The sequence below is a fragment of the Myodes glareolus genome, chromosome 16 (genome assembly GCF_982192425.1).
Source record: "Myodes glareolus chromosome 16, mMyoGla1.1, whole genome shotgun sequence".
Taxonomy (NCBI): domain Eukaryota; kingdom Metazoa; phylum Chordata; class Mammalia; order Rodentia; family Cricetidae; genus Myodes; species Myodes glareolus.
In genome coordinates this window covers 51,155,262-51,178,560 of record NC_142041.1, presented here as the reverse complement: position 1 = coordinate 51,178,560, position 23,299 = coordinate 51,155,262, and the positions used below count along the sequence as shown (strand labels likewise).

The 23,299-nt window shown below is 41.2% G+C and overlaps 1 protein-coding gene across 6 annotated transcripts in view; it reads left to right on the top strand.

Moving 5' to 3' along the window:
- Usp45 (ubiquitin specific peptidase 45) overlaps positions 1 to 23,299 on the top strand; it is a 70,991-nt gene that overhangs the window by 4,730 nt on the left and 42,962 nt on the right. For 3 of the 6 annotated variants that reach the window (XM_048419818.3, XM_048419819.3, XM_085677291.2), the window contains exons 3-7: positions 3,818 to 3,990; positions 5,744 to 5,844; positions 6,988 to 7,088; positions 20,352 to 20,494; positions 21,246 to 21,341. In XM_048419818.3, the coding sequence (XP_048275775.3) occupies positions 3,818 to 3,990; positions 5,744 to 5,844; positions 6,988 to 7,088; positions 20,352 to 20,494; positions 21,246 to 21,341 (614 nt within the window). Of the gene's footprint in view, positions 1 to 3,817; positions 3,991 to 5,743; positions 5,845 to 6,987; positions 7,089 to 20,351; positions 20,495 to 21,245; positions 21,342 to 23,299 lie in introns of those variants that run through there. The other 3 variants (XM_048419820.3, XM_085677290.2, XM_087897219.1) reach the window with 2 other exon arrangements.

Genomic DNA, 23,299 nt, shown 5'->3' with positions numbered 1-23,299 from the left:
CAGTCAGAGTTATATTACTGGTTTTTACTTATTTAATTTAAAAACTGGAAACTGGTACTGGAGAGATGGCTCAGAAGTTAGGAGCACTGGCTGCTCTTCCAGAGGTCCTGAGTTCAATTCCCAGCAACCACGTGGTGGCTCACAACCATCTACAATGAGATCTGGTGCCCTCTTCTGGCCTGCAGGTGTGCATGCAGGCAGAACACTATATACATATTAAATAAATCTTTAAAAAACCCTGGAAACTGGACTATTATGATTTTATATTTACAAATACTTACCTGACCTATTTATCATCTGGAATTTAGATAATTATATAATTTACAGAAGTCTGAAGGAAATTTACTTAAAAACATAATAATTATTTATGTTTTACCATAAAATAAGTTATCATGAGTCCATCCACTTTTTAAAAAATATACTTATTTTTTGAAAACTATCTTTTCTCATTTTACATATCAATTCTAGTTCCTACTCCTTCCTCTCCTCCCACTCCCTGTGTCTTCATCCACATCCCACCCCCATTCACTCTTAGAGGGTAAGGCTTCCATAGGGAGTCAACAAAGTCTAGCACATCACTCTGAGGCAGGACCAAGCTCCTTCCCCTCGATATCCAGGCTGAGCAAGGTAGCCCTCCAAAGAGAATGGGTTCTCAAAAGCCAGTGCAAGTAGTAGGGGTAAATCCTGGTTTCACTGTTGGTGGCCCCACCGTCTGCCCCAGCTATACAACTGTCACCCACATCCAGAGGGCCTAGTTTGGTCCTATGCTGGTTCCCTTGCTGTCAGGTTGGAGTTGGTGGGCTTCCGTTTGCTCAGGTAGGCTGTTTCAGTGGGTGTCCCCATCATGGTCTTGACCTCTTTGCTCGTATTCTCACTCCTCCCCCTCTTGGCTGGACTTTGGGAGCTCAGCCCAGTGCTCCGCTGCCATCCGCTTATCTTCTTCTGAGGTTACCAATGGTTTCCATTTTACAGTGAATGGCAGCATCAGAAAAGTTGTGTTATCTGGTCGGAACCCATCCCGTGGATTGTGAATAGAATGACTTCTCACTTCAGAATTCTAAGACTAAAGATCATATAAAATAATGGCATTTTTGTAAGCTATTGCTCTGGCTGACTCGTCACTCATCAGCTTTCCCCGAATGTTCCTTCCTTTAATGACACGGGTCCTTGCTATTTGAATATACATCAGAAATCCTCTTTTGTCTTGTTTTGGTTTTTCTTCTTGAGCCATGGTCTCTAGCCCTGGCTAGCTCAAACTCACTGTGTCGCTGAGGCTAATTCAGAACATCTTAGCTTCCACTTCCCGAGTGCTTAGATTGTAGGCCTGCGCGACCGTACCTCGTTGTAGGGTAGTAGGGTTCAAACCTGGGGCCTGTGCATGCCAGGCAAACATTCCACTGAGCTGCATTCCTACCCTTCCAGAATTAGTCTTTCATGTCTGTTTTTGTGGTTTGCCCTTGATGTAAAATTAGGAGTTTTAGTGCTTTACATATTTCATTGTAAATACCTAGAGAGGAGTGACATCCATGCCTGAGTCGAGCTGATGCACAGCTAGCTGCACAGCTCACCTTTCTAGTTAATTCCTAGGTGGTTGTGGCTTTGTCAATGTAAAATGTAGTTTTGATGTGGATATCTGAGGTAGAGAAATTAACGTGTCCAGGTATTTGAGGACAATGTAAGTATTAACTGGGCCCTTGGGAGGAGAATATAATCATTAGAAGACTTTGTACTTGTACTTTGTTTTAGCCAATTGTCTCTAATACAGTGGAAGCTTTTATAAATGATATTTAGGGACCAGACAAAAAAAAATTTATCATGTGCGAATATTCATAAGAAGAATTCTGGAGGCTGGAGAGATGACCCTGATGACAATCTGACCAGATGGCTGGTCAAGAGCACTGGCTGCTCTTCCAGAGGTCCTGGATTCAATTCTCAGCAACCACTTGGTGGCTCAGAGCCATTTATAATAGGATCTGATGTCCTACTTTGGCATGCGGGCATACATGCAGACAGAGCATTCATACCTAAAAGAATTCATAAATAAATAATTTTTTTAAAAAAAGAATTCTGAAGCTGGGTGATGCTGGCTCACGCCTTTAATCCCAGCATTTGGGAGACAGAGGCAGGCAGATCTCTGATTTTGAAGGCACCCTGATCTACAGTTCCAGGAGAGACCTATACAGAGAAACCCTGTCTTGAAACCCCCCCAAAAAAGAGAGAACAAAACAACAACAAAAAATGTGGTTTCTGTAAATTATGTTATCATTTGTTTTTCTTTATCATAACAATGATGAAAATAGCAATATAGAAAAACTAATACATATAAAAGAATTTTATGTATCTTTTTATTTTGCTTACTTATTGGTACTAGCAAAAATGAACCCAGAGCTAAGCACCAACTCGATCTCTGAGCTACACTCCTAGTCTAAATATGTGTCTTCCTGCCCTCTCTTGCAATAGTGGGAATGACCACATGGGTACACTTTAAGATAATTTTTATTATTTTTATTTATATGTGTGTGTATTTGTCTGTGTCAGTGAATGTCTTATGTGTATGGGTGCCTGTGGAGGCCAGAAAAAAAGCATTGTGTCCCTTAGAACTGGAATTACAGGATGCTGGGAGCTTCCTGATGTGGGTGCTGAACTCCAGTCCTGTGGAAGAGCAGGAACTGCTTAATGAACAGAAAAGACATTCAAGTACTTGATACATTGTAGCTGTTCAGGAAATGGTCTTTTAGAAATACTCTTTGTTTCCAGAGGGGGTCTCACAATGTATCTCTGGCTGTCATTATGTAGACCAGGCTGACCTCCAGTTCCCAGAGATCTGCCTCCCTCTGCCTCCAGAGTGCTGGAATTAAAGGCGTGGGACACTACACCTGGCTTAGTAAATACTAATCTTAGTTGTGTTTCTGGTTTTGAACTAATTTTAGATTGACATGAAGGCCTAAAGAAATGTACAGAGGTCTGGTTTAACCTTCCCTTGTCCTTTCCCAATGTTAGCATCTGGCACTGCTATAACACAATATCAGAATTGATGCAACCGCCCTTAACTTATTGAGCTAGCACCAGAGTTGCATACACTTTGTCTGTGTGTTGGTGTGTGTGTGCATGCTTGCATTTTTATTGATTGTAGTTTTGTATACGTCAGTAAGCCATGCTTATCACCATCTTGTATGTTACCTGTTTATATTCATACCCGTCTTCACCCGTAGCTCCTAGCAACCACTAATCTCTTCTCTAATTACTCTATTACAAGAATGTTATGTGTGTGCCTTTGTGGAATTATATATCTTTATGAGTTACTTTGTTTTTGAATTCATGCTTTTACTTTAGTATCACTTTAATGATACAGACGTTTGCTTACTGCCCTGGTTTGCTTTCTGTGCCCTGATAAACACTAGGACCAGAAGCAACTTGAGGAGGCGAGGGTTCATTTCAGTTTATAGTTTATAATCTGTCATGAGGGAGGTCAGAGCAGGGACATGGAAGCAGGAACTAAAGCAGAGGCCATGGAGGAACACTGCATACTGGCTTGTTCCCTGTGGCTTGCTCAGCTTGCTTTCCTATACATCTTAGGACCTCCGGCCCAGAGCTGGCACTGCCCATGTGTAGTGGGCATTCTCACATCAATCATTGATCAAGAAAATGCCTACAGATTTGCCTACATTCCAGTCTGGTGGAGGCAGCATCTCAGTTGAGGTTCTATCTTTCCAGATGATTCCAGCTTGTATCAAGATAGTAAACTAAGCAGCACCCTTGCTACTGGCAGTGCTTTGGCCTAGCAGAGAAAACGTTTCATATTGCCCATATCGTTCAGTAGGTTTAACGTGCCAGCACGTCAGTTACGCTGTTAGTGTGAACCATGTGAAGAAGGCAGTGACCGAGAACCTGTGGGCAGTCTGTGCAGAGTGTCTGAAAGAGAGAAGATTCAGTGATGGACAGCCAGTGCTTCCTTCCGATGTCTGGCTGTGCCTCAAGTGTGGTTTTCAGGTAAGAAAGGTGTTATTTATATGTATGCCTTCTATTATTTTTAAAATGCTTACTGTGAGTTGAACATCTGATGACATAGGCCTTAAAATAGATTCATTTCATGTTTATATTGCCAAGATGGACTTAGAAATGTTTAAGATTAAGTAAATATATGCTATGTTTAGAAGACTATCATATGTAGTTCATAAATAGTTTAAAAAGGAATCTAAAACACTTGTTCTTTTTTCTGGACCTTTTTTTAAAAATGCTATATATTGTACTACCATAGAAAATGTCAAAATCAACTTCAAATTGTACATTAAAACATGTTGGACCTTTCCCCCCCTTAAATTTAGGAAATGGATTCAATCTTCTGAATTCCTTTTTCCATTACTTTTTAACTTCTTTTTTATTAACTTACTTTGTGTGTGTGTGTGTGTATGTGCATGTGTATGTGCGTGTGTATGTGTTGTGTGTATGTGCGTGTGTATGTATGTGTGTGTGCGTGTGTGTATGTGTATGTGTGTGTATGTGCGTGTGTATGTGTGTGTTGTGTGTATGTGTATGTGCGTGTGTGTGTATGTGTGTGTGCGTGTGTGTATGTGTGTGTGTGTGCACGTGTATGCATGCCACGACACATCTGTGAATCTCAGAGGACAGCTTACTAGAGTCAGTTCTCCAGTTACCTCCGTGTGTGACCCAGGGGCCAAATTCAGATGGGCAGGATTGGTAGCAGGTACCTTTATTCATTGGTCCACCTCACCATGCCTAATGATAGAATTTTTCACTGAAATAAAAAGTTCTGGAGCACGCCTTTAATCCCTGTAATCAGAAGACAGAGGCAGGTAGATCTCTGAGTTCAAGGTCCATAGGACAGCCAGGGCTACACAGAGATACCCTGTCTCAAATAAAATAAAATAAAGTAGCCAGGTGGTGGTGGCACACACCTTTTTTAATTCCAGCATTTGGGAGTCAGAGGCAGACCAGGCGGATCTCTGTGAGTTCGAGACCAGCCTGGTCTACATTGTGAGCTCCAGAACAGCCAGGGCTGTTACACAGAGAAACCTTGTCTCAAAAAACTAATAAGTAAGTAAATAAATAAACAAACAAATAAATACAGAAATTTAGTTACTTTAGAGCTAGTGATTAATTCAAGAGAAAGAAACTCTCAAAGTCAAGCCTTCTTCTTTTTCTTTTCTTTTTTTTTCTTTTTTTTTTTATTGTATTGTCTCCAGCTTCCTTGCTTCATGTAAGCTCAGGCATTATATGTCACACGGCAGTCTGCTAAACTCATAAGGAAGGAACAGTATATTCCTTTCTTTCTGCAGAGATACAGCAGCTTCCTAGACTCTAATACTCATTAGAGTTTTACCCATTCCATGCAATTCTCATTCCTTTTCTTATCTAGTGAGGGATTTTTACCACAGTGGCCCTGTTTCCATGTTTAGTGGTCTTGGGGTGGAGGAGTGGGGTGGGCACCTCTGGGCTAGCAGGATGCTCAGTGTCCCACAGTATATAATATACAGGATAGCAAATGCATGTATTCCTAAATGACAGAAATAAATCCCCTGTGGTTATTGTAAATAAATACATAATAAACAGTAAGTTATCTACTTTACAAATAATGAAATTTGGTAAAAAATAATTTTATTGCTCTTTGAAACTGTTCCCTATTGTTTGAAACCAAACCTGTGCTTGAGTACAATTTAAGATTTGCTCAGTTTGAAAGAAAGGTATGTGTGAATCATACACGTAACATTTTGTTCATCTTCAGGGATGTAGAAATTCTGAAAGCCAGCACTCACTGAGACACTTCAAGAGCTCTGGGACTGAGTCCCATTGTGTTGTTGTTAACCTGAGTACCTGGATCATATGGTAAGTTAACTTCTGCTAACACTTTATCTGCTAAAAAGTGCTGAGCTTTACAAGGCAAAATAACAATGTATCAATGTATACAAAATGACAATATATAAGTTTTTTCTCTTGTACACAATCTGTGGGGTAACTTAAGAAAAATAACTTTACTTACAGACATAAAGTTTAAATTAACAAAAAATCTTATCTTTCACATTTTCTTTGTACCATAAAAAAAAGTCTGTCTGGTTGAATTTTTTTGTGAGGAACTAATGCCGAATTCCAGCATTCTAAGAGGAGGAAGGTACTTTAAGCACTCAGGTGGGTCAGGGATTCACTAACTCTCACAGTGATATTTTTAAAATATTATTGGAGCCAAGTATGATGCTGTTCAACTGTAATCACAGCGCTGGGCAAAAACAGACAGGTGATTCTGAGTTCCAGGCGAGCCTCCACAGTGGTCTTAACTCCAGTCCCAGGGAATCTGGTGCCCTCTTCTGGTCTGTGGGTACTGTGTGCATATGGTGAACAGACATAGAGTCAGGCAAATACTCACACACAAAAAATAAAAATAAAGGAGACAAAACAAAAAATGAAACCAGGCATGCTAATGCACACATTTAGTGCCAGCATTTGGAAGGCAGGGGCAGGTGGATCTCTCTGAGTTACAGGCTAGCCTAGTCTACATTGCAAGTTCTAGGACAGCAAACACTAAATAGAGAGACCCTCTCTTTGTTGTTGTTTTTTCTTGTTTTTTGAGACAAGATATATCTACATAGTCCTGACTGTTCTGGAACTCAACCAGATTGGCTTCAGCTCACACAGATCTGCTTGCTTCTGCCTTCTGCATACTGGATACTGCCTCAAACAAACAAACAAACAAACAAAAAGCTGCACCAGTATACCCCCCACACACACACACATGAATTGGTCTACATAACTGCTCTGCCTTAAACCTCGTAACATTCTGTTTCATTGAAGACAAACTGCAAAATTTGATTTGAACAGTGAGGATCTGTGTGAACCTCCCTTGCTTATTTGCCCACCTTCCCCTTTGAGTTCTCTGTTTCTATTCAGTTTAAAGACAGAATTGTTAAGTGCATATCTTATATGTAATGATTGAATGTGCTTTCATAACATTGACTTGCATTTTATATTTTTCAGGTGTTATGAATGTAACGAAAAATTATCGACACAGTGTAACAAAAAGGTTTTGGCTCAGATAGTTGACTTTCTCCAGAAACATGTTTCTAAAACACAAACAGGTAACTTATGCAATTTGCTAAAACAATGTGGATTAAAATATGGCTCACACTTTGCATAGAGAGCTCATAAAGAACACCTTTGACCCCTGCACTCAGGAGGCGGAGGCAGGCAGGTCTCTGTGCACTCAAGGACATCCCAGTCTGCATAGGGTGTTCCAGGCCACCCAGGGCTCTGTATGGAGAACCTACCTCAGATACAAACAAATCACATCTTTGATTTCACTAGACTTTTCTCAGTTGTAGTTTGAGTAAAAATACTATCGTATGTTCTTAGCCAGCAGTCCCATCTTGCTGCCATGTAAGGTGTGTATGCCTAATATGAGAAACAGATGCGTGTAGCTAGCCCAAGCTGTAAAATATAACAGCCCTAGTTTGAAGTTAGTCTCCTGCATGATCAGCTGTGGGCTTCCCCTCCTTTGTTTCCTTATGGTAAAATTAGGGTAATAATTCTATTTTGAGGAGTGTTGTGAAGCTTGACAGTAATGCTTTGTGAAGATTTAGAAATAATGTTTGTGAAAGTACCGGACTGGCTCCTGACACAGATTTCTGAAACTGCAGTCTACGATGTGTGTAGTGTGATTGCAGTGCTGGTGTGCTCCCAGCCACTCAGATGTCGGCCGGACTTCACAGCTCAGGGGTCAAGTTGTCCACCAGTCGGCTTGCTGGCCCCAATTTTTAAATTTTTAAGGATTTACGTTTATTTGGGCCTGTGAGATGGCTCAGTGGGTAAAGATGCTTTCTGCCAAGACTGATACTTTTGAGTTTAATCTCTGGGACCCCCATGGAGGGAAAAGAGTCAGTGCATTTATGGGTACACATCCCAGGGCACCTGTGTGGAGGCCAGAGGGCAACCTGTGAAAATTGGCTCTCCCTTTTTATTATGTGGATCCTGGGGACCGGGCTATGTCATCAGACATTGCAGCGTGTTCTGTTACCCCCTGAGCTACCTTCTTGGTTCTTGAGATGCATTTGAATAAATGAACTACTTGGAATGTAGCGCCAGCAACTGAAAGGTTTTATGAAAATATAGTTACAGTAAAAATGCTGGCGTTTAATCCCAGGGCCTTGTACAGAATAGGAAAACACTCTACCATTAAGCGATATCCTCAGCCCTTTAGTTGTTGTACGAGACCAAACAAGCAAACAACAACAAAATCCCCATAGTTTCCTATTGTGTTCCAGTATGTGGTTGTCCTTGTTAGCTACCTGTCACTGCAGTGGTGGTTGTGGTAAAACCAGAGGAGGAGGAGGAGATAGAAGCCAAGGCTTCTGGACAGCAAAAGAAATTAACGTATTCAACAAGCATTTGCAGAAATCCTACTTTCTCTCAGGTATGCCAGTCATGGCTCAATGTCTGCTGAAACAAGGGACCAGGGCGATGTGGCCAAAGACCTCGAATGCTTCAGCACCTGAACTAGGCCCAAGTGCTGTCTCTTGAGACCTGCACAGTGCATTTGCTCTGTTGGCCGTGAGGGCACGTGCAGTCATTTGATGCCAGCAGGGAAGAGGAAACTATTGTTTTCTGCATTTCTTACCTTAAGTTCCCTAAGGTTAAGGATAAAGCCATTCAGCTGTTCCGATTTCTTGAATACTTAATTGCAGGAAGACTATTAGGAAGAGACTATGTTAGTTTTTCACTGCTGTGACAAAAACCTGAGAGAGCTGGGCAGTGGCGCACACCTTCAATCCCAGCACTCGGGAGGAAGAGGCAGGCGGATCTCTGTGCGTTCGAGGCCAGCCTGGTCTACAGAGAGAGTTGCAGGACAGGCAGAGCTACATAGCGAGACCCTGTCTCGAAACACAAAACAAAACAAAACAAAACCAACAGCAACAACAACAAAACCCTGAGAGAAACAATTTATGGGAAGGATTTATTTTGCTCCCCTATTGTCTTAAGATGTCAGAGGTTTTGTCTATGATCTGCTTGTTCCATTACTATGGACCTATGTTGAGTCAGAACATCACTGTAAGTTTTTTTTTGTTTTGAAGACAGGGTTTCTCTGTGTAGCTTTGGCTGTCCTGGAACTGGTTCTGAAGACCAGGCTGGCCTCGAACTCACAGAGACCCGCCTGCCTCTGCCTCCCGAGTGCTGGGATTAAAGATGGGCGCCACCAAAGCTCCAACACCTGGCTTGTTTTTTGGGTCAGAACATCATTGTAGTATTATGTGTGCCACAGCAAAGTTGTCTGCCTCATGGTGACTGGGCAGCAGAAAGAGGGAGTGAATCAGGAGGAAACAGGGCAAGATACATCCCACAAGGACATGTTCACAGTGACCTACTTCCCTACTAAAATTTCTGTTACGGGCACATCACAAATAGCAACACTAGCGGGCACAAGCCAGGTACTCGAGAGTTCAATGAGAGTTTCATTTGGATTAGTTATTTTTCTGATGTTGTGATAGAATGCCATGACCAAAAGCAGCCTAGGGAAGAAAGAGTTTGTCTTGGCTTATGGTTTCAGAGGGAAAGGAGTCCATCACGGGGCAGGAAGCATTGACACAAGTGGCAAGATTGGGGACCAGAGGGCACATCTTCCACTGCAGAACAAAGTAGAGAGTGAACCGGAAGTGGGGCCGTGCTGTGAGCTCTCAAAGCCTCTCCCCGCTGACATACATCCTCCAATGACTCTGCTTCACTTCCACAGTGCCACTCACTGGAAACAAGTGTTCAAATGTCTGAGCCTGTGTGGGCCGTTCTCCTTCACACCACTGTGGTACTCAGGCCATAGCAGAACATGAGCTCTGAGTCAGGGGCCTGGCATTCAGATCTGTCAGCCACTAGCTGTGTGACCCCATTTTTACCCTTAGCACGTGGTTGCTTTTTCCTGGGCTACTTTAGAGTCCAATGGGTACCAGATCTAATCTGCAGAGGAACTGGGTTGGATTCCCAGCACGTATATGGCAGATCACAACTATCTTGTTACTCTAGTTCCAGGAGAGCTGATGCCCTTCTTTTGGCCTCTGCAGGCACTGCACTCATGTGGTGCACATATATGAAGCAAAGCACTCATACATATTAAAAAATTAATGACAAATAATTTTTTTAGAGGACGATAACAAGACTTTAGTGGGAGTTCTAATTGTGTTCAGAGCCCTCCAGGTCCTCACAGGCAGGTATGTTCATTCGAAAGGAACGCAGTAATGGACAGTCTTGGTTTTCCAGCTGATCTCTCAAAGGATGGATTGTGGCCAGATGCAGAGGAAACAAATCACCTGAGGTGACGGGAGACTAATCCTTAGTTATGTTTCAGGAGCCTTGAGTCACACCTAGGAAATGGGACTTGGAGACAGTTTGAAAGTAAGGAGTCGTTCACAATGAGACAGTTTTGAATCCATGGTTTCCAAAAGTTCCAGCTACGGTGTTTTTCAGTAGATTTGGTTTTGAGTGAGATCCCATGGCTTGTTGGAAGAAATCTGTCATACACCTGTATGAAGTTTCAATGTGTTTTAAGAAAATACTTTGGAAAAGAATGTGAGAATGGCTGTTAAGGAAGAATTTGGAAGAATGGTACCTCTGATCATGCAGTTATTAAATAATAATTGTAAAGTCTCTATGCCACATCTCATAATTCAAAAGGATATGTGCTTGGGTAGGAGAAAAAGAGTGATACCTTTTGTTTATTTTTAAGATTCTATATTAATTACAACATTTCTCCTTCCAAACCCTCCCTGCTCCCCTTCAAATTCATGGCCACTTTATTTTATGAGTTGTTGTTGAATGCATATATATACTTGTATATATGATATATATTCCGAAATATAACCTTTTGAGGCCATATAATGTTACTTGTATGTGTTTTCAGGGCTGACCATTTTGCACTGGACAACCAGTTGGTGTGCTCTTCCCTGGGGAGGACCTCCTCCTGCTCCCAGAGTTCCTCAGTTCTTGTCATTCTTTGTGTATGATATTAAAAATTATTTTTATAGTTTTGCACTAAGATAATAATCACCAAGAAGAAAGCCAGTACCTGCTCCGCAAGCGCACTTCAGTTATGCAAGGCCTCAACACTTTTATTGTTTGCAACACTTTTATTGTTACTTAGAGGAAATCTAGGCCAGTTCCCCATGCACCTCTAAAGACAAGGAGCTCTTTGAGTCTCAAGATTTTGATGTCACTGCCCGTTTGCACTTTTCAAAAATGCTTGAGACTCAAGCTTGAGGCCTAAGGAGCTTTGGTTATGTAGCTATGTCTGTCAGTCTTCGTTAGAAGTGAAACTAAAAAGTTTGAATGTTCATTGAGAAATATCAATAATTCCATGACAGTTAACATAAATACTATCTTTTAGGAATGATAAATACTTTTCAAAATTAAATGAGTAGTATTGTTTACTCTTTTAGGGGGTGGATTGGCCCTAAAAGCCCTCTGTGCTTTGTTTGTTCCTCCCTTCCTGCAGGTTCTGCCAACTTTATTCATTATTCTACTGTTTCCAGGTGTGTGAGTCCTCTTTCTCTATTAGACAGACTCAATTAGCCCAGGGTAGCCTTGAACTAACAGAGGTCCCTCTGCCTCTGTCTTCCGAGTCCTAGGATTAAGGGTGTGTGTCACCACTGTCGGGCCTGTAGTGGCTCTGATCTTCAGGCAAGCTTTATTTGTTAAAACACAAACAGAATATCACTACAGTTTTGACTGCCTCTCATATGGCCAGGCAGTAGTGCCTGCTGAAGTAGACAGAACTGAACATAAGCAATTGTTGCTGAAGGATTAACAGAAAACCTTTATTTCTATCCTCTCTCAACCCTGAATGTTAGCATCAAAATTATTTTACTTAACAATGCTTTATTATGTTTGTGTTTCTGGTTTTTGCAAGATGCTATGCATGATGTCCATCTGTTCAAAGTGAAGCAGTGAATGGAAGAAAACCACTTCCCAGTTACTGTCCTAGCCAGTCTGTTGGTATAACGAGAGATGTAAAGAAGTGACTTCTCGTTTGCTTGTTTATGTGGTGCTGTGATTCAGTAAGCTCAGTGGGCTAATGATTTCTGACCTCAACTCAAAGAGCCAAGGGTATTTATTTAGAATTGCTTTCTAAGCCAAGAGCGGAAAGTTATTTAATTATAGTATGGCAAAAAGAGAAAGGGTGTGTTTGAGGGTTTCTATAGGGGAGGAAGATGGGTTTGCTGGTGCTGGGGACTCCGATAGAGCAGGAAGAATGGGTTTGGTGGCGCTGAAGATGGTGAGAAGTGAGATCAAAGTAGGAGATGTTTAAGGGCTTCCTACTTAAAGAATCTGTCCTTAGGACAGTGAAGAGCCACTGTTTTCAGTGGAGAAGTGAATGGTCAGAGTTGTATTTTAGACAGGTTATTTGACTCATAAGACAGGTAGAAGTGGATATTCCAGCTATTATTGATGACATTTATCATATGACTAAATAAGTGCATGTGTTTAAGGCTGATGATTAACTAGGAATTAAACTTTGAGAATGGGTGAATTAATTATTCACTTTGAAAGTAGGAGAATTGTGAAAATAGTTTTTCTTAAAACTTCTTTCAGCTGTAGAAATGGGCAAATTAGCATTAGTACTACATGACTGGTTTAGGTAATTGCATTAAGCAATTGAGATGAATCCAGTGCAGGTTCCCAGAAGAATGCTTACAGCTGTGTAGAGTTCACATCTGATGTTAGAATTTGTGTGTATGGTGGGGGCACGCTCACCCTTGTCATATGCATAGTGAAAAGGTCATATAAAACACAAAATTGAAAAACGGCAAAAAATATCCTTGCAAGATCCAACCAGAACGATGTTAAGAAGTAGACCAAAGACCTGGAAACAATAGAAGAAGGGATAAAGTTGGCAGAACCTGCAGGGATGGAGGAACAAAGTGCAGGGGGCTTTTAGGGCCATGGGACTATCCCACAGGAAAAGGGCGGCTATCTGTCATTATGTATTTGTCCAGCTGAGAGGAGCATACACCACCAAGAGGAAACGTAATGTAAGCTATGGATGCTGGCTTATAATCAAGTGTCAATGTAGGTTCATCATTTCTAACAAATGAACCATCTTGGTGGCGGATGTGGATAATGGAGAGGTTTTGAATGTGCGGGGGCAGGGTGTGTTCCTGGATTTTGCTTTCAACCTAAAATCTGATTACAATTTTTTAAAAGCTGACCCATGTACTCTGAAAAGTTCATTAAACTAGTGTCAGTAGACACTAGAGTGTTGTCCAAATACCAAATGCAGGAATTCCTAATGGAATACTGATGAATATTGATTTGGTTTTGTTGACTACACAGAAGATTGAAAGTTCCATGCTCTTTCTAGGGAAATTTAGCTCAAAATGTCAGTACTGGGACAGTGATATTTATTAGAATTAAAGAAAATAGTGTATATCATGTTGAGTTCATTACACTAATACTTCTTGGGGGTACCAAAGACCTTAAGATGTGTTTGTTTTAGAAAGTTTTCTTTTGTTTTGGGACAGTCCTAGCTGTCCTGAAACTAGCTCTTGTAGACCAGACTGACCTCGAACTCACAGAGATCATCCTATCTCTGCCTCACAAGTGCTGGGATTAAAGGTGTGTACCACCACTGCTCAGTGTACATCATCCCCCAACCCATATTTTTTTTTGTTTTTAAAATGGAACAGTGTTAAGTGGTTTGATTAGGTTCCGAAGCTGAGGATTAAAATACTGTGACCTAAGCCAGGCAGTGGTGACACATGCCTTTAATCCCAGCAAGATCTCTGGGAGGCAGAGACAGGCAGATCTCTGGGAGTTCGAGGCCAGCCTGGTCTATAGAGCAAATTCCAAGACAGGCTCCAAAGCTACAGAGAAACCCTGTCTTGAAAAACAAAACTAAACAAACAAATAATAGTGTGACCTTATATAGTAAAAATGGTTAGAAAGTGGTTTAGTATCCTTTTAAAAGGTAAATAGTTTCTCTGCCACAAAATGAGCATCTTAATTGCATCTTCACAAGATAAACACTAGCTCTTTCCCTGCTGCTGCAGAGTCCTGTGAGCCAGAGGCTCAGGTGTGTTCAAGGTTTGACTTCCCCTGTAAGCCACGGCAGACGAAGGTATAGCTGACAGAGGGTTAATAGATGTTAAAGCTGCTTTTACAAGATGTGCTGAAGATGAACCTTAGCTATGAAGGCTGCACTTGGAATCTGAGAGGCTACCCACCTCTGTAAGCTTGTATGGGATTTTGTCGAGCCTACATGTGTCAGGTTGGTGGAGGCCCTATATGCTGAGTATCAAATCAGCCCTTATAAATGTCTTAGAGTTAGTATTGTTCTGATAAAACACCATGACTAGAAGCAATCTGGAGTGAAAAGGGTTGGTTTCACCCACAGTTCTGTATCAAAAAGCAGTGAGGATAGGAACTTGGAGGCAGGAGCTGATTCAGAGGCCAGAGAGGGGTACTGCTTACTCCCTTGCTCAGCCTGCTTTCTTTATAAAAGCCAGGACTACTAGCCCAGGGGTGGCCCTACCCACAAGGGACAGTTCCTTCCATCAGCCACAGGCTTGCCTGCAGCCCAATTTTATGGAAGCATTTTCTCAATTCAAGTTTTCTCCTCTCAGATGACTCTAGCTTCTATCAAATTGACATAAATAGTAACCAGGACAACAGACTCCTTGTCGATTTGACACACAGGTGTTTAAGCCCCATCCTTTTCTTTCTTATTCATCCCTGATATCATACATTAATATTGACATTACAACATAGATCATTTTACATGCTTAAAAAGTTCTACATTTTTAAAATATTCAAACACTTAAAAATTTGATTTCTTTTAAAATCCAGAGCCTTAAAATCCAATGTCTTCCAACTGTGGGCTCCTGTAAATTAAAAAATAAGTTAAATACTTTCTTACTTCAAGAGGGCACAGTCGCAATCTGAACAAAGCAAAACCCAAACTCCAACTGTAAATAACTCAGTATCCAATACTTAGGATTCGCTCATGATCTTCTGTGCTCCTCAGATGGGCTTAGGTCTCTTCTCTGACTCTGTCCTCTGCAGCACACAACTTGTCTTCTAGGCTCACTTGCTCCGCTCCACCGCTGTTGATGGTCATCCCGTGGTACTGGCCTCTCCAAATGCTGGGGTCTTCCGCTGCAACTGGGCTGCACTTTCACCAGTAGTCTCTCACAGGCTCTCCTCATGGTGCCAAGCCTCAGCTTCTCTACATGACCCCTTCCGTCGTGGACCTTTAACTGACACTGAGGCCGCACTTTGCCCTTAGCCTGTCCTCTTGTCACAGGCCTCAGCTGCTCTCCTTCAAACCAGTGCCGCCTGGGAGACTCTTACACTACCAAGTTCAGCTGCTAGCACAGGGTACAACCTTGGCCCCTTCTGGAACACAGCCTCTGTGTACTAACCCTGAGGAAGCACTTCACAGAAAGTTTTACCTCATTGTTGCTAGTCTCTTTTCAATCACTGCTATAATTTCTTAGCTCCATCTGACCAGCATCTATTTTCCCAACAAAGCAAGTATTTTACTTTAGCGGTTCTGGTCTCTTGTTAGTCGGGACTGATCCTTCAGCCCCGACTAACCAGATTCTCAACCCACCATAGCAAATAACCCTGATAGAGTCTTTAAGGGACTCCAACTTCCTCTGGAACTTCACAAGCCAGGCCTCCATTGTCTGCACTGTGTTCAATGTTCTTATGTTCCAAGCTCCTACAGAACAGCCCACTGAACTCTCAACACTCAGTGGCTCTTCCAGTCCAAATTTCCAAAATCCTTCCACAGTCCTCCCAAAGCAACATGATTAGGTCTGTCACAGCCATACCCCGTGATCCTGGTACCAGTTTGTCTATGTTAGGGTTACTGTGATGAAACACCATGACTAAAAGCAACTTATAGAGAGAAAGGTTTATTTCACCCACAGTTCAATATGACAGTTCATCATCCAAAGTAGCGGGGCAGGAATTCAAGCAGGGAAGGATTCTAGAGGCAGCAGCTGATGAGGCCATGGAGGGGTGTTGCTTACTGACTTGTTCCCCCTAGCTTGCTAAAATTACTCTTTGTGTATGTAAACTTTAGGCTTCCAAGGTAAGGTACGGAATTATTAAAAGAGCTGTAAGAAGACAGGGCTACACAGAGAAACCCTGTCTTGAAGGGCAAAAGAAAAGTGAAGGTTTATTCATGGGTTGTGGCAGCACACGCCTTTAATCCCAGCTCTCGGGAGACGAATCTCTCTGTAACTTCAGGTCTCCCATTCTGAACAATAAGTTCAGATCTACCCTTAGTTCCAGGACAGCCAGGCCTACCTCACAGAGGAACCCTGTCTCTGTGAAGACATGAGTATTGCTAGAGGAGGCCTGGGGTCATATGGTTCAGTACCCACCTCAGCAGCCAAAGCAAGCAAATGGAAAATTAGAATGTCTGAAGTCTGTTCTTATTCTATATAATTCTGTTAATGTGAGGGAATATATGATACTATAGTTAGGATATGCTTTTAAAATAACTTTGAAATACTAGACTTATTCTTTCTAATCATTGGTACCTTTGTTTTAATTGTGGGTTAAACATAGTAAAAAATGAACAATAATAAAAAATTTGTATGATCTTTTAAGTTATTAATTTTTTGGAGAAGATTTGCAATTTTCATTATAAAACATTCCAAAAAAATCTTAGAGTTCAGTCGGTTCTGTGTTTATAAAGGAGGTGGAAGGGCCGTGGCACGGCTCATTTTCTAGCGTGCTTGCCTATTTGCCTACTTGCCTACTTGCCTAGGGGTTGAAACCTGGGGCCCAGACCCCAACAGCTCATAAATAAGACATTGCAGCAAAAACACGCATACCTTTAGGTGTTTAATATTTGACTGATTCAGACACCCCCAATTTTAAACTAGAATCATAGCTCTCTGCAGACAGTTCATTAGTGAATAGATCCGCAAAATGTAGGTCCTGAAAGTTCTGCTGAGATAATACTATAAACTTGAGGCTTTTGGTACGAGCTCTATACTTTCTGGTCATAAATCGTAAATATTCTATATAATAGAAATAGTGGTTCATATACCTGGCAGACTGTAGGCATTCATAAACTGACTGGATTTAAATTCTTCTGTATTATAAAACTTTTCCTATTTTTTATTTATTTTCTAAAATAAAGTAGCTTTCAGAAAATACTACTATGTTTTCTGGTTAAATTCTCTGATGTAGTTAATGCCCAAGCCTAACAGCATTGTTACATCCTGGCTATTTTCTCAGACTTACCGCAAAAGTGAGCAGACAGACCCTTGCCACTTGTGTGAAGTGGCTATTTAACCGTGAAATCCACTGTGTTTATTGCTGCTGCCCTGTGGGCATGTTCTTTCTGGCAGCGCTGCCCATATTTGGTGGCTTTGCATGGAGAGCCAGGTGGTGCTGCAAAGCATCGCACAGTGAAGCGTGGCTGTCTCCAGATTTGACATTTGCCAGTCCTTACCGCTGAAGGGAAGAGGAATCTGGTTTTCCATATGTTTGTGCATTTTTTTCTTGCCTGCAGTTTTGTCCAGATGGTCTTATGAACATTGTTTACTTTGGGATGTCATCCCAGATGTTTTAAAAAGTGATGGATGAATGAGGTACAGAGATACATAAAGGGTATATCGACAATAATTTAATGTTACTTATTTCTAGGACTATTTTTCCAAGTGGATTTGTGTACTATTTATCTCTGTGTAGTTACTCTCTGTAACTTATTTCTCCCAACTATTTTTTTTTGTGTGTGTGTGTGTGAAAGTTCAAAGAACAGGGCTGGTATGTAGTTCAGTTGATAGAGTGTTTGACTAGGATGTAAGAGTCCTGGGTTCAGTCCCCAGCATTTAAGAATACCTGATATGTTGATAATTGAAATCCTGAATACTGGAGGGGAAGCAGGAGGATCACACCCAAGTGAGTTACACGAGACCCCGTCTCAGATATGTTACATAGCAGAACAGCACTTATTAAGGACGTTAAAGAAAGGAACATCTTTTGAGGATTCATTTGTTCATACATTGCTGCATACACCCAGATCTGTAAGAATCTTAACTGACTGTCTTTTATAGTTATTTTCCTTGAACATGAGTCACTGATGCGAATTTAGGCTTTAAAGAGATGGATTTATAATTGGAATATTACTGCTATGTCCTTGAGCAGATCACTTAGCCTGTGTGAGACAGTGCTGGACCTAAGGCAGTGCCACCACACCTGACACAGACATTTAGTGGCACGGCCACTTGTAAGTAGCCATCACCTTTGTAAATCAGCTGGGGATCTTGTAAGAAACATGGAAATGGGTCACCAAACAGCACCACTGACAACAAAGCAACCTGGGACATAGAAATGGGGTTGACTGGGACGCAGGGAGGAGCAAGGTTTTGAGGCGACCAAGAGTATAATAAAGGAGGATGAGGATGACGAAAACATTAGATACATGAAAATGTCACAATAAAACTCATTATTATATAAAATTAATATATGTGAATAAAATACATAAGAATCCATTATCAGTGAATATCCACAAGATCAGACAGCAACACTAGTAGAAATCTAGCCTTTTTACGCCTGATGTATTCCTAAAATGTATTTGAAGGACTTGAGTATTTGTGTTCTAGGAGTCCTACAAGTGTGGTCTACTGTGTGTATATCAACGGATGACTAAGTGGGTTTGTTTGTTTTTACAACAGGGTTTTATGAGTCTCAAACTTGCTGTGTAGTTGAGGATGACCTTGAATTTCTGATTTTCCTGCTTCCACCTTTCACCTGCTGGAATTCCATGCATATCCCCCAGCCTGGTGTCTGTGGTATAGGGAATGAGCCTAGGGCTTCCTCTATGCTAGGCAAGCAGTCCATGAAGTAAGCTACATTCACAGTGCCCTGTCTGATGATTTTGAGTCACAGTTATCTGTTGCGTAGATATGATCAACGTGTCAGTTTGTAAATGTTAGAAACTGTTCTTCATTCTTACATTGTCACTGGACACAAACTAATAATGCAGTTTTCAACTGGGCGTGGTGTTACATACCTTTAATTCCAACCCAAGGGAGGCTGAAACAAGTTCAAAACCACCTCATCTACCTAGCAAGTTCTAGGCCAATCACAGCTACATAGATCCTGTCTCTAAAGCTATTTAGACCCTGTTTCAAAAATCAAATGTGATTATCAGATCTATACTAGTTATCTAAATTATCAGTTACAAAGCTTGGTATTTTATTTTTTGTAGTATACTGTGATCCCATTAACTGTTTTTACTTTTACATTTTCAAACCCATAGGAAAGTTGCCAATTTTACCAAAGGGCGTCACTGTAATATGGTAGTTTCCTGACCTGCTCCTTTCTTTTGTTAACTAGTTGTCTTTTCATCAGAAGTTTTCTCTCTGAGCCTGGTGTAATGATGCTTTTCTTCAGTCCCAGCACTCAGGAGGCAGAGGCAGGAAGATCTCTGTGAATTTGAAACTAGCCTGGTCTACAGAGTGATTTCCAGGACTGCCAGGACTACATAGTGAGACCTGTCTCAAAACTAAAGAAAAGTTTTCCCTTGTGGAGCTAAGAGATGGCTCAGCTGTTAGGAACACTTGCTGCTTGTTCAGAGGACCTGGGTTTGACTTTCCCTGACCCACATAGTGGCTCAAAAGCATCTCTAACTCCATCACCAGGCGCCTAATGCCCTCTCTGGCCTTTGCGAGCATCAGGCATGAGTGCACAGGCATACATGTAGGCAAAATACCAATGCACATTAAAATATTTTTAAATTAAAAAAGTCTCACCATTTCATCTTATAAAAAAGTTATTACCAATATTCTGTAATCATCTATTTTACTACTCTTGTTTACTTTGATGTTCAAATTGTACACCTTGGAATGATGTACCGTGCAGCCTGAAGCCAGTGGTTTATTTGTTCATAGCCCAGGCTGACTTAAACTTTATTTGTAGCTGCAGGTGACCTTGAATTTCTGCAACAACAATTTCATAGCTCATTTCTCATTTTTCCTGCCCGAGGCTTAGGACAGTTTGTCTTTAGGCACTCATTTCTTTTCCTGTGGGGAATTGCATTTACAAGGAAGGTCTTTTCTGTTTGTTTTCACCTAGTTCCCTTTAAGCTTTTAAATGAACCAGGGAATTATTCTGTAATGCCATGTAAAGGTACAGAAATTTATATGAAAATGAGTTCAATTCAATAGCAGTAAACTATAAAGCCAAAGATACTGAGTTTGTGGTCTTGTTGTTCAGGAACACTAAATTCAAAGATTCAGTCTTACTTGATTTTAAATGATATATCTAAAATTTTAAGTGACACATTTAATTTTATATCTCATGACGTAAGTTTTCTGTAACTTATGTATGTTTCACAGGTGCATTTTCTAGAATCATAAAACTCTGTGAAGAAAAACGGGAAGCAGGTGAAGTAAAGAAGGGAAGAAAAGGCAGCTGTGTGCCGTCTGTTAAAGGAATTACAAATTTAGGAAACACTTGCTTTTTTAATGCAGTCATTCAGGTAAGAGCCATCAGAATGATCTGTAAACTGTAAACAATTATTTTAACTAGTTAATATGAGCATAGACACATGGCAGTGGAGACTGTCCAATAGCTGTTAAATGTTATTCTAGAAAGTTCTTGCTATTTGTCTTTGTTTGGGGTAGTTGTTAGTTATTATCATATGTATACTCCACAGTGCTACTCGGAAGTCTGTTGTCTTGTAGTGTTATACTGACAGAAAACATAAATTGTAGTCAGTTAAATCTTTAAGATTTTAAGTGGACATGTTTTGTTGTGCTGGATGAAATTGGAATCTTTGAGAGTATTCACGTCATCACATCAGAACCACACACTGAGAACATTTTGTGTCATTACATCAGAACCACACACTAACTGACCAGAGAGCGTGACCGTAATCACATCAGGACCACACACTAACTGAACACTGACCATTCACGTCATCACATCAGGACCACGTTAACTGAACACTGACCATTCACGTCATCACATAAGAACCACACTAACTGAACACTGACCATTCACGTTACCACATCAGGACCACACTAACTGAACAATGACCATTCACGTCATCACATCAGGACCACACTAACTGAACACTGACCATTCACGTCACCACATCAGGACCACACTAACTGAACACTGACCATTCACGTCACCACATCAGGACCACACTAACTGAACACTGACCATTCACGTCACCACATCAGGACCACACTAACTGAATGGAGGCTTGACTCTCTGTTGTTTAGAACTTGGCTCAGACTCACATTCTCTTTGAACTGATGAATGAGATAAAAGAGGACGGCACCAAACTCAAGATCTCTCTTTCGTCAGCTCCACAGCTGGTGAGTAACAAGTTCAACAGCTACAGAAACATAATAGCCTGTTGTCAAAATATTTCTTTTCTGTTTCTCTAAGCTACCAAATGGGATTGTAGTCTGAGGGCTTTAAAACATAATTCAAAAGTATCTTGTAAAAATAATCAGATAAAAGTTTTCAGAAATTGTAACTTTAAGGTATACTATGGTTCAGAAATATTGTGGATCAAAAAATAGATATTGAGGTAATTTTTATTTGCACATGCTAGAAAAAACAAGAGTCAGAACTTTTATTGAACAAAATGCCTAGGAGTCTTGTAGCTAACAGTAACATTTATTTAAATTTAGGATTTGTTGTTGTCGCTATTCTTTAAACTTAGATTTAAATATTTAATATCTGAAGGTTTAATTTCTTTCTTTTTGTTTGTTTATTTGAGTCAGGGTATCACTGTGTATTCCTTGCAGTTATTGAACTCACCCTGTAGGCCTCGAGCTCACAGAGATCCGCCTGCCTCTGCCTCCCGAGTGCTGAGATTAAAGGTGTGTGCCACCACCGCCTGGCCAGGCTTAAAGTATTTTTATTAATAGTTTAATTATTTGGTGTGTATGTGTGTCATGACACAGGTGCGGGGTCCGAGGGCAACTTGTGGATTCGCTTCTTTCTAGTATGGCTCCTGAGGACTGAGTTCAGGTCACTGGGCCTGATGGGAGGTGCCTTCACCTGCCACGGTGCCTTCACCTGCCACGCAGCCTTCTCACAGGCTCTTCTTGGAAAGGGAGTTGAAGTCTAGTCTGATGATAGGATTTTAAGCTAATGAGAAAGGAGGAGATTAACAAGAAGAGCAATCACTGGCATTCAGAAGCTGGCCTACAATACCCAAAGCCAGACCACGTTACTCAGTCTCCCAGTCAGGCCACCTCGCGCTAGGTCTCCGGGACTGGGACAAAAAAGAACAAAGTAAGGCCATGTTGTAATTTATCTATACACAGATGAAACACATTTACTCTGCCATTTAGAAAACTCAATACCCAGCTGGGTAGTAGTGGCGCACACCTTTAATCCTAGCACTTGGGAGGCAGAGGCAGAAGCATCTCTGTGAGTTCAAGGCCAGCCTGGTCTACAAGAGCTAGTTTTCGGACAGGCTTGATAGCTACAGCAAAACCCTGTCTCGAAAAAACAAACCAGAAAAAGAAGAAAGAAAAGAAAAGAAAAAAGAAAAAGAAAACCCGATACGTAGTACCCATGTTGGGTAACATGAGAGTGAATGGCAGCCACTGTAGCAGGCCTCCCTCAGTCCTCTCTAGCTCTCTGTGGATTAGACTTGCTGAGATAGTCAGTGGTAGAATTCCTGTCTGCTGATGGCATCTGTCTAGAGGAAATCCTCTTTTCTTTAGATTCTGTGCAGAGTTAACCAAAGTCCAAAGTTGTATAGGTTCTTATACCACCCCCTTACTGACACACTCATCATAGTGAGAACTTCTACCTCATGGCAATAAGTAGTTGGCTTACTTTATTTAATTGTATGTGTATTTTGGGTGGCTTTGTGCCAGAAAGGGCTGACTCTCGTAACCAGCAGTAGTTATGGAGAGCTAGTGTATTTGTGCTGTAGTCCCGGGCAATTGAACGGGACGCTTAAGCAAGGTGGTGACTTGATCCCAGCAGTTCAAGGCAGCCTAGGCAGCATGGTGAGACCTGGTGTTTATGTTAAAAAATAAACAAATAAAGGCATAGATAGGGTGTGATTGCTCCTGTATGGGATGCCAGGTACTTTGGAGACTAAGTTACAGGTGTGCTTGGGCGCTGAGCAAGACTTCAGAACTGATTTTTTTTTTTTTTAAAGACAGGACTGGGTATGTAGCTCAAAGGTGAGTGAGGGCTTGCTTAGCATATGTTCAGTCTCTAACACCACACAAATAAAATAGAAAAGTAATTGCTTTGTATATATGTGCGCTTGATGCAAATAGTTAGAGGAAGACAGAGTGTG